The 13,767-nt window shown below is 36.0% G+C and overlaps 2 protein-coding genes across 4 annotated transcripts; one reads left to right on the forward strand and one right to left on the reverse strand.

Moving 5' to 3' along the window:
• Positions 1-3,656: 3,656 nt before the first annotated feature.
• LOC120346466 (uncharacterized) lies at positions 3,657-7,831 on the forward strand. Its single transcript, XM_078115706.1, has 3 exons — positions 3,657-3,789; positions 3,935-4,624; positions 5,750-7,831. Exons 1-3 carry the CDS (start codon positions 3,717-3,719, stop codon positions 7,723-7,725), a joined length of 2,739 nt encoding a protein of 912 aa, XP_077971832.1. The 5' UTR covers positions 3,657-3,716; the 3' UTR covers positions 7,726-7,831.
• Positions 7,832-10,065: 2,234 nt separating this feature from the next.
• On the reverse strand, positions 10,066-13,003 carry LOC120345954 (ankyrin repeat domain-containing protein 66-like). Of its 3 annotated transcripts, none has more exons than XM_078115243.1 (6): positions 12,649-13,003; positions 12,309-12,426; positions 11,952-12,062; positions 11,605-11,747; positions 10,908-11,023; positions 10,607-10,744 (listed from the first exon to the last, which is right to left on the reverse strand). In XM_078115243.1, the coding sequence occupies exons 1-5, from the start codon at positions 12,872-12,874 to the stop codon at positions 10,917-10,919; spliced, it is 705 nt and encodes a 234-aa protein (XP_077971369.1). In that variant the 5' UTR covers positions 12,875-13,003; the 3' UTR covers positions 10,607-10,744; positions 10,908-10,916. The 3 variants fall into 3 exon arrangements, with proteins under 3 accessions (XP_077971368.1, XP_077971369.1, XP_077971370.1); XM_078115244.1 differs by having other exon boundaries at positions 10,642-10,754; XM_078115242.1 differs by lacking the exon at positions 10,908-11,023 and having other exon boundaries at positions 10,066-10,744; positions 12,649-13,001.
• Positions 13,004-13,767: the final 764 nt, after the last annotated feature.

A 13,767-nucleotide genomic window follows, 5' to 3' on the forward strand; every position in this document is an offset into this window, starting at 1 on the left:
AAAATTTCTACATTTCAGGCCATTTTTTATAAACCATCAAAAACCTGGGTGAAATTTTAAATTGTTCGATGAAATGAATGCAGTCCAATAACATTCCAATGTCTTTTGATATCGAAAATAAAAAAAAATTACTTTCACTGCACTTTTTAAAAAATTGATGAATTCAACTTTTGCTTGGAATGGCCCAAATGCAGAGATTTTTGGAATGTATAAGAGAAGGATTCAGAGTACGGTCGGAGAGTAGCACTTAAAATTGAATAATTTCGATTTGATGCTAAATAGGCGTCGAAAGTACAATTTGAACCCCGAAATATTTGTCAGAGTCGACCGCGTGATGAAAAAGAAATCACCAGGTAGCGCTGTTCAACTAGAAAGAATGAGGAAGAAGAAGACATGGCTTCAACGCGACACCTGGTGGAATGTGAAATATCTTGTTTAAATATTTTCGTAAGATATATGATGTGCAGTTTTTTGGAAGTGGAACTGTGAATGGTTTTGGCACATTCTTATTGTTGTTATAGTTGTTGTTAACACAAAAGCTGCATTTAGCATTCACTACTAGGTCAATCGATTCAAAATTTCAAATATATACAAATGGAAGTTTCTTTCTAATCGTATTCGATGTTTCCCATCCCCAGTGAAATGTGTATTCAATATTATTCGTCTTAATATTGCATGTTAAATTTTTTTTAATGGATGGAAAAAATAAACTTGACTATGACTTTTGCTGTACCTCTGGGCTCATTTTCCTGTCATAATTATTTCTGATTTCTATAATAGCTTTTTTAGTTGATCATCAAGATTTCGTTTATTTATATATATATCAAAATTGAGACCGGATACAGTCCCTCTTTGTGAATTGTAACAACCTAAACTAAAAATTTATAAATTTGGTTATGCATTTGAATGTGAAAGCATTTGTAACAAGAGAGTGTTACAAACCTTTTTATGTTTTGTACAGAATTGAAAATTGTGGTTTCTGTGAGATTTTATCTTTTACATTTTTCGTGGCATAAGACTGTCTAACTTGAAAATCAATGAAATAAGCGCATATTTACTGGTTAGCAACATTTCAGAAATATTAGAACTAACGTCGTAAACAGGAAACCTTTTGGTCAAAACAAAAATAACGTAATAAAACGGTCAATCCTAATTTATTTTATCGATTTTCTCAGTCCCTAAACACCGTCGACATTTTTACCATTATTTGATCAGTCGAAAGGTCTCCCATTTTGGTTAAAAGCATCAGTAAGGTTAAAGCAGGATCTCAGTTAGTATTTAAAATTTTATCGAAATTCATTTTACCATGATTACAAGACATTCACATGTACAAACACCGCTTTCTTACAGTGTGCTTTTCTCATTGTGAGTGTTACAAATAATGTTACAGGGTTACATAGTATCTGGAAGAGATTGGATTTGCTTGAAATTCAAATACCGCTCTCGCCCCAAGGCTGATTTGCCTAAAAATGGAAATGGTTTGAAATTTTAAATTCGAAAAAGCGCGGGATATGCGTTTGCAAAAAATAAGACAATATATTACTAATGATGGTCGTGCAGCATAATTAGCACAAATTTTGGAAGTATTAAACTGGATTGTAATGGAAGACTAGTCATTTCAATTTTTTCAAAGAGAATTGTGTAATACGACGTATGAAGGAGAGTGAGTCGGCATAGAATAGTGAGTTGCCCATCGCATCATATCCGATAGCACGGCTCTGATTCAAAGAAGTTGTAAAGGGAACGAACTCGTGCGAAGATATGCGTGCTAATTTCCGAACACTGTATTGTAAGATTAATGCAGTGTATTAAATGCAAGTATTGTAGTACAAATAAGAACTTGGCCAGTAAAGGCTATGCACGCAATTTATAAGAGTGAAAGTTAGTTGCACAAATCATATGGAACCGTGTATATCTCATATAGTATGGAATAAGGATAATTATGTATTTACGCAATGTTTACTGGCGCATGTTAATATAGACAGATACATTTGAATTCTATCGCGCGGTTGATATTAATTACTCACAGAAATTTGCGGTTTACACACAATCTACAAACAAATGTTAGTTATGTGCCAAAGATGAAAGGTTCAAATATAGTATGTCTGAAATTAGACTGTATTCCAAGCAAAGAAACAGTAATAGATAAATGTGCATTATTTGGATTTGTTTCATAACGACTTTCGATACCAAGATATACGATACTATATATATGCTCTTTTTAAAAAAAATTCTGAATCATTTTCCACTCTTGGTACGTTATGCCCTTATGGTACGCAGTACTAACTCATTTGACCTGTTGATTTTTTTATCGATGTCTTGATCTATAAGTTGTTATTATTGTATGCAAAAAAAAAACATATCCAATGTACATATCGCAGCCGTTGTGAGGGATTACTGAGTCTATTTCAAGCCTATTTTGGATATAATATACCAATCAGATGTTAAAACTGTCAAATTTCTATACATGTTAACAATTCAATGCAGAAGAACTTTCCGGATATTCGAGACCATAGTTTCACACTACATCACTTTTTTGATCTGTCACCGTTATCGATTTTTACTGTAAAACGAGCCAAGTCATATCGGCCCCAATCTATAATAAAATTTATAGCAAGCAGCAAGGTGTCTAATTTCAAATAAATCTCTCGACAATCGCTTAACACTCTTTAAATTGGCCCGGAGCATTAATTTTGAATTTTGGCGCGAAAAAATGTTGTTTAAAAATGAAATGTGTTCCGTGAATTCGAATATAGAGCTTGTTTACGGGTTTCTATGTGGTAGAGCACGTCACAATTAACCAATAAATAAAACTGTTAGTAAGATAGTGATTTTGCAGTAGGGATAAAAAGAGTTTTTTTATTTGAGAAAACTATCCGAAACCAAGTTCTAATGAAAATAAAATACTTTGTTGATAACTCTTGGTCCCAATAAGCAAGTACAGTACGGCTAATGCTCGACTGATGCTATTTACTGCGCGTACATAGATAATATGACCTTGACTAAATTGTATTGTAATTTACACATTTTATTTAATAGTGTGTCAGCACGTTCATTGCCCGGGGTCATCTTAAGTTGATGCGGTTTATTTACTAAATGACATAGATTAGTACCCTATTTATGTACGTTTACGATAGTATCACGTGTTTAATGACGTTTTTTTCAGAAACTTAAGATTACAGTTTTGAAATTTGTTAAACCGCTCTACTTTATACAACATATATATATACCGAGATTTTTTCTGGCGCCTTTTTTTCAAATCTTTCGAGTATTTATGGACAAAACAAGCTTATCACGTCTTATTGTTATGCTCTTGTCACCGTGAGTGCAAATGTCATGAACAGTAGAAAAATGATGAAGAGTGTTTATTAGAATTACTGAAAAGGAATTGCGCTAAATGCAAGATTAGAATACTAACTGTCCATGAAAAATGTCCAAACCTCGGACTATAAAGAGTAATAACATATACTTTATTATACTGTATATCTCTCTTGCAAACAGGATCAATCTAATTTCCCCCTTGTGTAGATACCCCCTCACTCCACCTAAAAACTAAGATACATCAGTGAATTTTTCGGCCATGAGTAGGTATATTCTTTTGGCACTATGAAAGCCAAAAAGATGACATGATTTTAACATGATTACTAGCATTATTAATTTGTTTCTTCTATCAATAGCCGATAGCCATAAATATAACTAGTTGCTGATAACTTTTTATGCAAAAAACAATGACGATAATGAAGCAAAGTGTGATGTTTGTATTTGGATGTTTGATGATTATACTAATAGGTAAGATAAACTTTATAATCACGAATGCAGTGAATGCTAACTAGAAATATCTGTTCTTGCCTTCTTAAATGTCAACGTAAAATAAACTTACGAAGAAAAGATACGTTTAAACATCTTCTTTAAATTTCTAAATATTTATCTGTAGGAGAAGCGGCGGCTGGAAGGAGCGGCAGGGGTAGTTGGCGTCCTCCACCTCCACCTTGGATTCATTTAGCAGACAATTTGCCAGGAAACAGACCTCCAAGACCACGGCATGCACCTGGGCATTTGAGAGGACGGGATGAGAATTTAGAATACGATGGGCAATTATCTCGTAGGGAAAGAAATGGTGATAAGGACAAACGAGAACAACATTTTTGCATCACAGATTCGAGGCCCATACCCCCACACAAAATGTGCGATGGAAAATTTGATTGCAGAGATTTATCGGATGAATATCTGTGCCCCACTGAGACAGTCACAAACTTAGACGGATTATATCAAATATTCAATGCAACTCTTCACAACATGAGCAAGTTGTTTATTTCAAGAAATATGATCGGATTAGATGGAACTCGCTTAAGTCTTATATCAAACACAGGGAAGAGAAGGGAAAGTGCGTTAGACTTCATTCAACGATCTTGCATTTCTTCTCTCGATCGCACGATTGTCGCGAATGGCAAACAGGCCACCGCTTGTACTTACTGCAACGAAGGCGAAATACTGTGTTCACTGGAGTTTTCCAGTAATGGAACAATGGAATGTGTCTCTAAAAATCAAGTTTGTGATGGAATTCAGCAATGTCCCGACAATCAAGATGAAATATTTTGTGATATAATGCGGGAACGACCAACAGGTACGATTTTAGCTTTGAATAAAACTTATTTATTTATAATTATACACTTTACACGCTTTGAGTTTGTAAAGCAGTGGCCGGCAAACTTCGTTCTGCAAGCGAATGCGGCTCGTGTTTAATTTTTGGCGGCCCCCGAACGACTGAACTCATTATAATAGGATGATATATAATTATATTATTATTGGATTCGAAGTGGACCTATGGATCGTTTTGCTATTATGCTGTTGTTGTTAATATTGTTGGTATTTTTCTTCTTGTTGCTATGAAAAAATTGCTTTTCTCATCCACTAATGGTCCGATTGCTTTGAAATTTTCAGTGGTTAAAGATTGTATTTTTCGCTAGAAGGCTATTACTTTTATTTATTGGACACGGGGTGGACCTATGGATTGTTTTGTTAGTATGTTGTTGTTATACTTATTCTTGAAATATAAATAAAAGCCTATTTGTAAAAAAATCTTTAGCCTATTAAAACTTGAAAGCAATTTGTCCATCATTGAATGAGAAAATTTTTTCATAACAAGAAAAATACTAACAAGGAAATGAAGAAGAACAAGAACAACAACAACATAATAGAAACAAAACGATCGATATGTCCACTGCGTGTCCAATAAGAAGCGTCTACATACACGTCTCATCGTGGCAAGCTTTTAACAAAGGACTAGGAGTCGAGAGTGTGCCCTAATTTAAAATTTAATGTGGCGATTGCTCGTAGGCGGAAATTAAAGCGGTCGCAAGCTACCGGAAAAGTGTATATTTGACCGCTAGTACATAAAGCTTACCAACCACTGCTGTAAATTAAAAAGAAATGCCTTTAAAAAATATTTTCCGGAAAAACTTCGATTGTGTAATAAATTTTCATCGGCTTCATCATTTTGTACGTAAAATACCATCAGCACTCGATCTACTAGTGAAGGTTGCATACATTTGTGATTCTCTCGTTCAACCAAGCAAGAAAATACCATTACATATTATATATCATACACAATACCGCAACAATGCAATAGTGATGCATTAAATTATATTAAACAATATCGCGAAATAACCCTAACAATATCGGTTTGACAAGAATTTTATATATTACTCACATGTTTAAAATACTACCATATTGTACTATTTTATTTCAGGCAATTGCACCAAAAACTCTAATTTCAACAGATTCATCAGAAATAAGAATCGGAATAATTCCGAGCGCATGAAGAAAATCAAGGAAAGACATAACGCCACAATCAGCTGCATGACTTTAGCCAACGTATTTTCAGTGAACAATGTTCGCAAAAAAGAATGGGGACGCACTGGATCACCACACGGAGGATATTCCTTCTCAAGGCAGTCGGCGACCCGCATGCAATTATTGTCTAAGGTCTTACTTCAAACAAAGACTTTAAATAACGCTACTGATAACCAAAAAAATATTACTCTTTCCCAAGTGTGCGATGGAATTATTGACTGTGACTCTGCCCACGACGAGCTCATATGCCCAGGCCGCTTTTACTGCGAGTCCGGTACCCCATTATACGTGAACAGCAGTCAAAGAGGTGATGAGGTAGCTGATTGTGATGACGGAAGTGACGAGTGGGAAGATCGTCCAGGAAGAATGACGTCATCAAAAGATAAGATGATTAAAGACTGGTATATACTATTCTCCATGTGGGTCGTTGGAATAGTAGCTGTTTTGGGTAACTCCGTAGTAATCATAAATACAAGCCTCAGTCTTACAACGATGCAAAACACACGGTCGTCAAGTGCAGTGCTTCAGTTATTATCATCTGTCACAGGGGTTATTTTTTCAGATAGTGGCATAAAACGTGGAGCTAATTTGAAAAGAGATGATAAAGGTAATATAAATCAACGCAGAACAGGCAAATCAGTCGGCTGGGGACGAAAGAAAACCATCAAATTATGGAACAGTGTTTTAGTTCTTAATCTCGCAGCTGCGGATTTTTTGATGGGTATATATCTAGTGACATTGGCAGGAATTTCTATGACGCAGTCAACTGATTACTGGAATTTCGATAAAAAGTGGAGAACCAGTGGTCCGTGTCAAGCTCTCGGCGTGATAGTTATGCTTTCTAGTCAGACGTCTGTACTGTCTCTAATCAGTCTCACTACACTACGACTTTACTCTGTGGCAAGGCCTTTCGGTATGAGAATACTAAAGAAATCGAATTACTTAATCTGCATTTGTGCTGCTACATGGATTGTGTCTTTTGCAACCGCCGTGCTTCCAATTTTACCTGGACTTCGAGATCACTACACTACTAAAGCATGGGTGCCTTTCCCACACGCCAGGCCCCCGGTAATTAATCAGACCACTGCCAGCAACCTCATTCTTGCAATGATCGACGTTTCAGAGAACACAACCATTGGAGCTAACTTACTGAAAGGTGAGCACTTGAGTTGGAGAGAAATGGTGGATCTGACTAAACAGGCTGCACCTATGTATTCCGACTGGCGATTTTTTGGTTTTTACAGTGTTCATAGTGTATGCATACCCAAGCTGTATGTCACAATCGGTGATGTAGCATGGCAACACACAGCAACATTTTTGATAGTAAATTTTGTTGGTGTGGTTTACATTAGTATCGCCTACTTGTTCATCTACATTTTGTCCAACAAAAGTCGGGCTGTCGTATTTGAGAAAGCTCCCACTCGTTTAGATGAATCAGTACATAGCTCGAAGAACTGTAGTCCGAACACTTCAATAGAAAGCGTACAAGAAGGTGATAGAGGTAAATTATGGATTTTTCGGGACTGTTTTACATGCCACAAACGGCGTCAATCTAATTTCGCTCCAACAACACCGTGTAATGATCGAGAGAACGTCAAGAAGGTGACTCAAAGAACGTCAAAGATACAATTTCGCATTGCACTGCTGATAGCCACAGACTGTGTGTGCTGGATTCCCATATGTATAATGGGATTTTTGAAATTGGCAGGCCATGATATACCATACGTAGCATACACAATTTCAGCAGTTGGCCTTCTACCGGTTAACAGCGCTCTTAATCCTCTACTTTATTCCAGTTTTCTTAATGATTTTCGTATAAGATTTTATAATACTTTAAAAAAGAAGGTCGTTACTGTGCACGTCGATAAATGACCGTTTTATGTTAAAAATTATATATTTAAATAAATCAATATCACATTCGGTAAGCAATATTTGTATGAATACTTTGGCACAAATGATTTACTGAAATACATATGACTATACATTTGAGTTTATGCTTTCGAAAGTATGGGAAGAACACAATTTTTATATTCGTCCAATAATATCGTATATGAGCATTCGCCGAACCTGCGCTGTTGATTTTGAGTGCAACAGTCCGGACAACTGTGATACGCTTGTAGGTCTTATTTTCAGGGTAGGTTTTATTTAAGATACCTAATGAACAATTCAATTTCCGCGCTAAAACTACCTTCGAAAACTTTGAAACCCGTATCTAATGAATCAATCGATTCCGAATTTTCAGTGTTTAGGAAGTAGTTTACAAAAGTCCATTACTTCTGTATTTTTTAAATGTTTCTGCGAGATACGAAATTTGGCGCAATTTCATTTTAATTCATGAGAACACTGTAGTTATTTCGCCAAGCGTGACGCTCTTGCTCAGTTGCTTCGTCGTTCTACCATAGTTAACTATGGTTCTACTGGAGAAATCGCCGTTGATCAAGAACGTTGGTCAAAAGCGAACGGAGTCTAATTTTTATTCATTTTAGATAAATGTGAATTTAATTTTTGAGTATAAATTAGTTATACCATGACAAGTTAAATTTAAACCTTTTCCACGCTTCCACATCTTTTGAAATACGGTTACGGCACAGTGACATGATAGGTAGGTTTGTTTTAGAAGAAAATTGAGTCTAAAGGGCCAAGGATGTATTGCTTTGAATCAGAGATCTTGTACAACGCTTCCACCACTAATTTGAGATATGAAAAAACACCCCAGTCACGTTTTTAAAATAACAAATTATTAACTATCCAGTTGGGGTTAGGAATGATTTAAAAATTAAAATTTCCAGCGCAATCTGCATTCCAAACCCTAACTAGATAATTACTACTTTTAAGGGGTTGGCGAGAGTGTTTTTTTTTCGGGGGCTTTGTACAAAAGATCCGGAACCAGGTGCGGTACAACCCTGATTGATGATATGTAGCTTGTATTCACGAAATTTTCAAAATACCATCATAACCTTTTCATAACGGACACCGGTATCTGCACATAGCCCTACATCTCGAACTTTAATGCCGGTATCGGCACAGCACTGTAATGAAATGATATTGATGTGATGATCTTGTTTTTAATAAAAAAAAATATGGACCCAATTCACCCATTTAATTCACAAAATTCAATCATACTGGTACTCGAAGTCTGTTATATTGGCATCCTTCCAGTTATTCAATGGACTGGTTTTGATGGACATGTAACCAGAAAATAGGCTATCTTTCCGCAGACAGTCATTGTACTTTGTATTCTTTTATTATGTTAGTCAGAATTGGTTGATACGTGTGTGAAGTTTCAGGGGTGGTCAAAGTTTTTGGACCAGCGGCAAAAAAAATTGCCATCGAGATTGGCCGCCATGTAAGTGTAACGTAACGTAATAGGTTACATTTTATGGACAATGTTTACAGTGTTGCAAAAACTAAATTTAATCTCAATCTCGACAAAGTTCTTGGGCAATTTTTCAGCTAAAACTTTAAAATTTAGTTTTAGTTGGGTTGTGGCAGAATCAGGCGGGCCAGATTGAACAACCCAATGGGCCGGATTTGGCACGCGGGCCCTAGTTGACCATGTCAGAGTTATATCCACAGTTGCGAATTTTATATTCGACACCATATTGATTCGATAATTTCTGGCTGACTTTGATGACGATCAATACGTGAACTCGCTACGCTGCATGATTGTGCCATCTCACTGCTGTAGTGGTTATGGGACAAGTTTAGTGGCCATAACGATCGTTTCAAAATTTTGTTGTTATTGTTATTTGTCTCCGTCTCCATTTTTAAAAAATCGCTTTTCTCTTCGAATACTGGACCAATTGCTTTGATATTTTCAGTGGTTAAAGATAAAATTTTTCTCCAGAAGGCTGTTACTTTTTTTTCGCTATGACGTCATCAAAATTATTGCCACTGGGTGGCGCTACGTGTCCATATATTTGAGCAAAGCTCTTATGTTTGTATTTTTGTTACTCTGTTTTGTGTGAACAATCCGTGCATTACCGCTGGATAGTTCGTTTCTGCGTCAACGAACTGTTAAGCGTGTCGTCTTTGCAGCGATTGGGATATCCAGGCATTGTTGCTGGCTTGGCGAGTATACTTAATTTTGAAACCGTGCCAATGCACTTGTCGTTAACATGTCTCAACACTTTTAAATTCGAAGTATTCTACAAGTTCCAGTAGCGAAATTTTCAAATTCACAGTCGTCCAAAATTGCAAAACATCTCACTTTATATTTTATATATATATATAAAACGTAGTAAAATACAAGCAGCAATAAACGATGTACACAATATATATATATACGAGTATATATCAACTGAAAGCAAACTGCACAAAAACAATAATGTTATTTTACCCATTTCATTCGGTGGTGTGTTGGATTATCGACTTCATACCACAAGGAAACTATGTTTCTAGAACATTGAAAATATTCACTGAAATTCAATGATCAATCCAGGTTTGAGAAACTATAAGGCTACCTACCACTTTTCATAGAGAGCGAAAAATTATACCAAAATATAAAATAGTAACCATTCAGGATAGTTTCAGGCACATATACTAGTGGGGATATTATAATTCAACACTGATAACAGCAACGCGATAGTTTTATCCGGATTATTGGAAACCGTTCGTAACTGCTATTTTCCTGCTGGTGTTTTAACTTCTGATATTCTATTCAAAGAACGCTTTGGTGATTTCGCTTGACTCTTTTTCCTGTTTCCACCTTTTGAAGATTTTTTATCTGACTGTCCTCCAGAGTCAGATTTTCGTCGTGTAGATTTTGGTGATTTTCCTGACTTGACTTCCCCGCTCTTTGTTGAATTTTTTCCGTAATGACGAGGTTTTCTTCTCTTAGATGATGCCACACTTTCAGCAAAACTCTTCAGAGATATGGAGCCCGTGGCATCTGTAAATGTCTATAATCATTGACTATAAATGATGATGCACAAGAATACAAAAGGCGTTAAATAGCACCTAAAATGCTTTTAGCGCCATCATGCAGTTATTTGGAAGCAAAAACAAACCCACGGCAACAATATCTACCACACACGTTACACGCGCAGACCCACCTCATCGATTTAGGATTTTGTTTTACCAATCGACTTCCTCATTTCATTGGCGACAGAACGGCGTCGATTCGATCGGCCGCGTTGAAAAGATTTTCTGCGACATTCGGTAAGTCGCCCTACACACATAAATATCCATTCTAAGTTGCTTTTCATTTTATTCGATCAAGTCATTTTGACAGGTCGTGAATTTTCATCAGGGACCAGTGCATGGGGTAATATTCAATGCGCCTCTTAAATAAATACCTAAACTTAAAACTTCAAACGGGGGGGCCATGAGGCGGAAATAATTTATTATATATACTTCAACTTGCCCAATGACAATTTTCAATGGTGTACTTTAGACTCCTTTCAGTGTTCCTAATTCATGAAAGATGGGTATAAAAAGATGTAGAATACTGGTAAACTCCATACTTCGAGGTCGATAAATTATTAAATGAATTTTAGAGCATGTGAAATTTTATTCAAGGGTTTGAAATGTTTTTTTTATGTCTACCTATAAACCCCTGAGACGGTCCCTTACAATTAACAAGTTTGTGGATTTAGCACATGTGTAGCATATGTTTGAATACAACCAAAATGTAATATGCGAGATGTAGTTAGTTCACGTCTTCGTTTGCAAGGTTCAAGCAAACGCATCCAATGTATTATGCAAAATAAACAACCTCAATATAACATGCTTTACTATGTTATATCTTACCGGTACTCATATCGTCAGCTGATATATATGAATCTGGTTCGAAGTTGTTTTTCAAACACCACTCCATATCTTCGTCGTCGAAAGGTTCTGCTTCTCCGTTTAGCTCGGTGTTTGTTCGTCTGTCTTTATACTCTTCTTCCGCTCTAGAGAAAAAGACTAAATGCCAAACAAAACAATTCCTTCTACCTTACCACTGAACGTAGATACTAGCCAATCAAAAGTGTTAATACGAGTAATAATATATACGGTAGTCATAGGCGCATAAAACATCTGTTATTAAACTCTTTATGAAGACAGGAACAAATTTGGATGTGTTTGATACAGACCATATATAAACTTCAACTTACATGCGCAAAAATTCTACAGATTCTTTATGTCCATAAACTTCTGCTATTCTTCTTGGAGTGTCACCATATAAATCACGTCGATTCATCGGAGAATTCAAACTGTGTAGCGTTCTGAAAAATTCGAAACAACCAAAAATCAACTAAAATACAAATTGGTTTTGTTAATTACAATCAGCTGTTTTAGTCAACTATACAATTATTATTAATATAAAATATTTTGGGCATTCCAAAAGACCCAAATATTATACGACGTCACGTTGTAATTGTTGAAAAACTTTGAGCTTGCTATGGAAATTGATTGCTTGCTATTCGATGTTTCTAGGAACTATTTTTCGAGAATACAAAAAATCTAAATACCTTAAGACGTGGGTTTTTCCACCTTCTGCTGCAAAGTGTGCTGCTGTCCATCCACAGTCTGACCTTAAACCTGGGTGTGCGCCTTTGTCAATAAGCCTTCTAACCATGTCTCCTTTTCCTAAAATATATTGTTATTGTTAAATAGCAGCATATACTAGTTGACCAGGTGCTTGGGATGTTTTGAGTGTTTATTCTGCCAGGTCAGAGAACAAAATGGGAAGAGTACATTTAAATTTCTGAGTAAAAGTTACGAGAAACCACAATACAAATAAAACCATATTATGACATTTTCATTCTTTTTTGAAGAGGAATGATGTTCAACAACAAAACGTTTTTATACCTTTCAGACTACACCAGTGCAACGGTGTTCTATCGCCCCAATCCGGATCCTTATAATTCAAAAATTCGTATCTTCCACTTTTAAGAATTTCATCCAATTTATCTACATCTCCACCTGCGCATATTTCGTGAAGTTCGGAAAATTTCATTCCCCTCGACTCTCGACCTGATTCCGGAGCCACGCTGGACGGCGACGATGGCATGTTCGATGTTCTTCTCTCAGACATGAATTTCGTAACCAAAAGTTACAGTCAAATGGTTCATTCAATCTTCTCTTAAAGCGATGCAATTCAAATATTTAGAAAACATTACTTTAAAATAAAAGAGACTACATCTCTAAAAGCAAGATGGGATAACGACAATTTGAGTTATCTGTCGCTTGAAATCTAATAACGAAATTGAAAAGCTCAAATCCTCATCGTGTCATTATTATATCACCTTGATTGTCAGTTCTCTTCTGCCTCTGCTCTATATTATCGACAAGGTAATAGGGTAGGCTTCATGCCTGGATATATTGGAGCTGACAAAAGTCGACCACTGCACGACTTTTTTCTCCACTTAAACCACTTTTGGTATACCTAATACCAAAACGAGATATGGTTGTATTGTTTGACATGAAGTGGACCAGGCGAAAGTTTGCTGAATTGTGGTTGTTATCTTAGTGGTTGAGCATTGTCCTTTTGTATTGTAAGAAAGTAGCTATCATCGTGACATCTACCCGTGATGGAGGTGCTTGATAGCATGTGTCCGCAAAATTACTATAGCTGATATGATACTATTTCATTCTATTGATCATATATCAAAGTCTCTTTTTTCTTAGCTTGCTGAAATCACAATTATTTTTGTGTCTGCAAGTTTTTATACAATAAAAATCACCGACTGCTGGTTATTCTCGTTTTTCGTTCTTATCCCTAAAATACACGAAAAATGTGTTTGTGCTTGCTCGTACAACATATTGCGTTTAGTGTTTGGCTACCGAGAGATACTCAGCGTTAAACGTCATCACTTATACGGAGTAAAGCAAATAAAAATCTTTTCATTACAGGAACGCTTTAAAATAAATGTCCGTCAAGTTGCCTCACATAAGAAATCACTGACGTATTCGTTTCTTGTGTCGAAG

This window comes from Styela clava, chromosome 8, assembly GCF_964204865.1.
Source record: "Styela clava chromosome 8, kaStyClav1.hap1.2, whole genome shotgun sequence".
Taxonomy (NCBI): Eukaryota; Metazoa; Chordata; class Ascidiacea; order Stolidobranchia; family Styelidae; genus Styela; species Styela clava.

Bases quoted from the DNA above. Each gene is read 5' to 3' on its own strand.
- LOC120346466 (XM_078115706.1), top strand. From the start codon at position 3,717: ATGCAAAAAACAATGACGATAATGAAGCAAAGTGTGATGTTTGTATTT. The intron at 3,790-3,934 runs GTAAGATAAACT...ATTTATCTGTAG, and splicing joins TTTGATGATTATACTAATAG to GAGAAGCGGCGGCTGGAAGG. The intron at 4,625-5,749 runs GTACGATTTTAG...ATTTTATTTCAG, and splicing joins AATGCGGGAACGACCAACAG to GCAATTGCACCAAAAACTCT.
- LOC120345954 (XM_078115242.1), bottom strand. From the start codon at position 12,874: ATGTCTGAGAGAAGAACATCGAACATGCCATCGTCGCCGTCCAGCGTG. The intron at 12,063-12,308 runs GTATTTAGATTT...CGAATTTTTCAG, and splicing joins GGAAAAACCCACGTCTTAAG to AACGCTACACAGTTTGAATT. The intron at 10,745-11,604 runs GTAAGATATAAC...AGACATTTACAG, and splicing joins AGCTGACGATATGAGTACCG to ATGCCACGGGCTCCATATCT.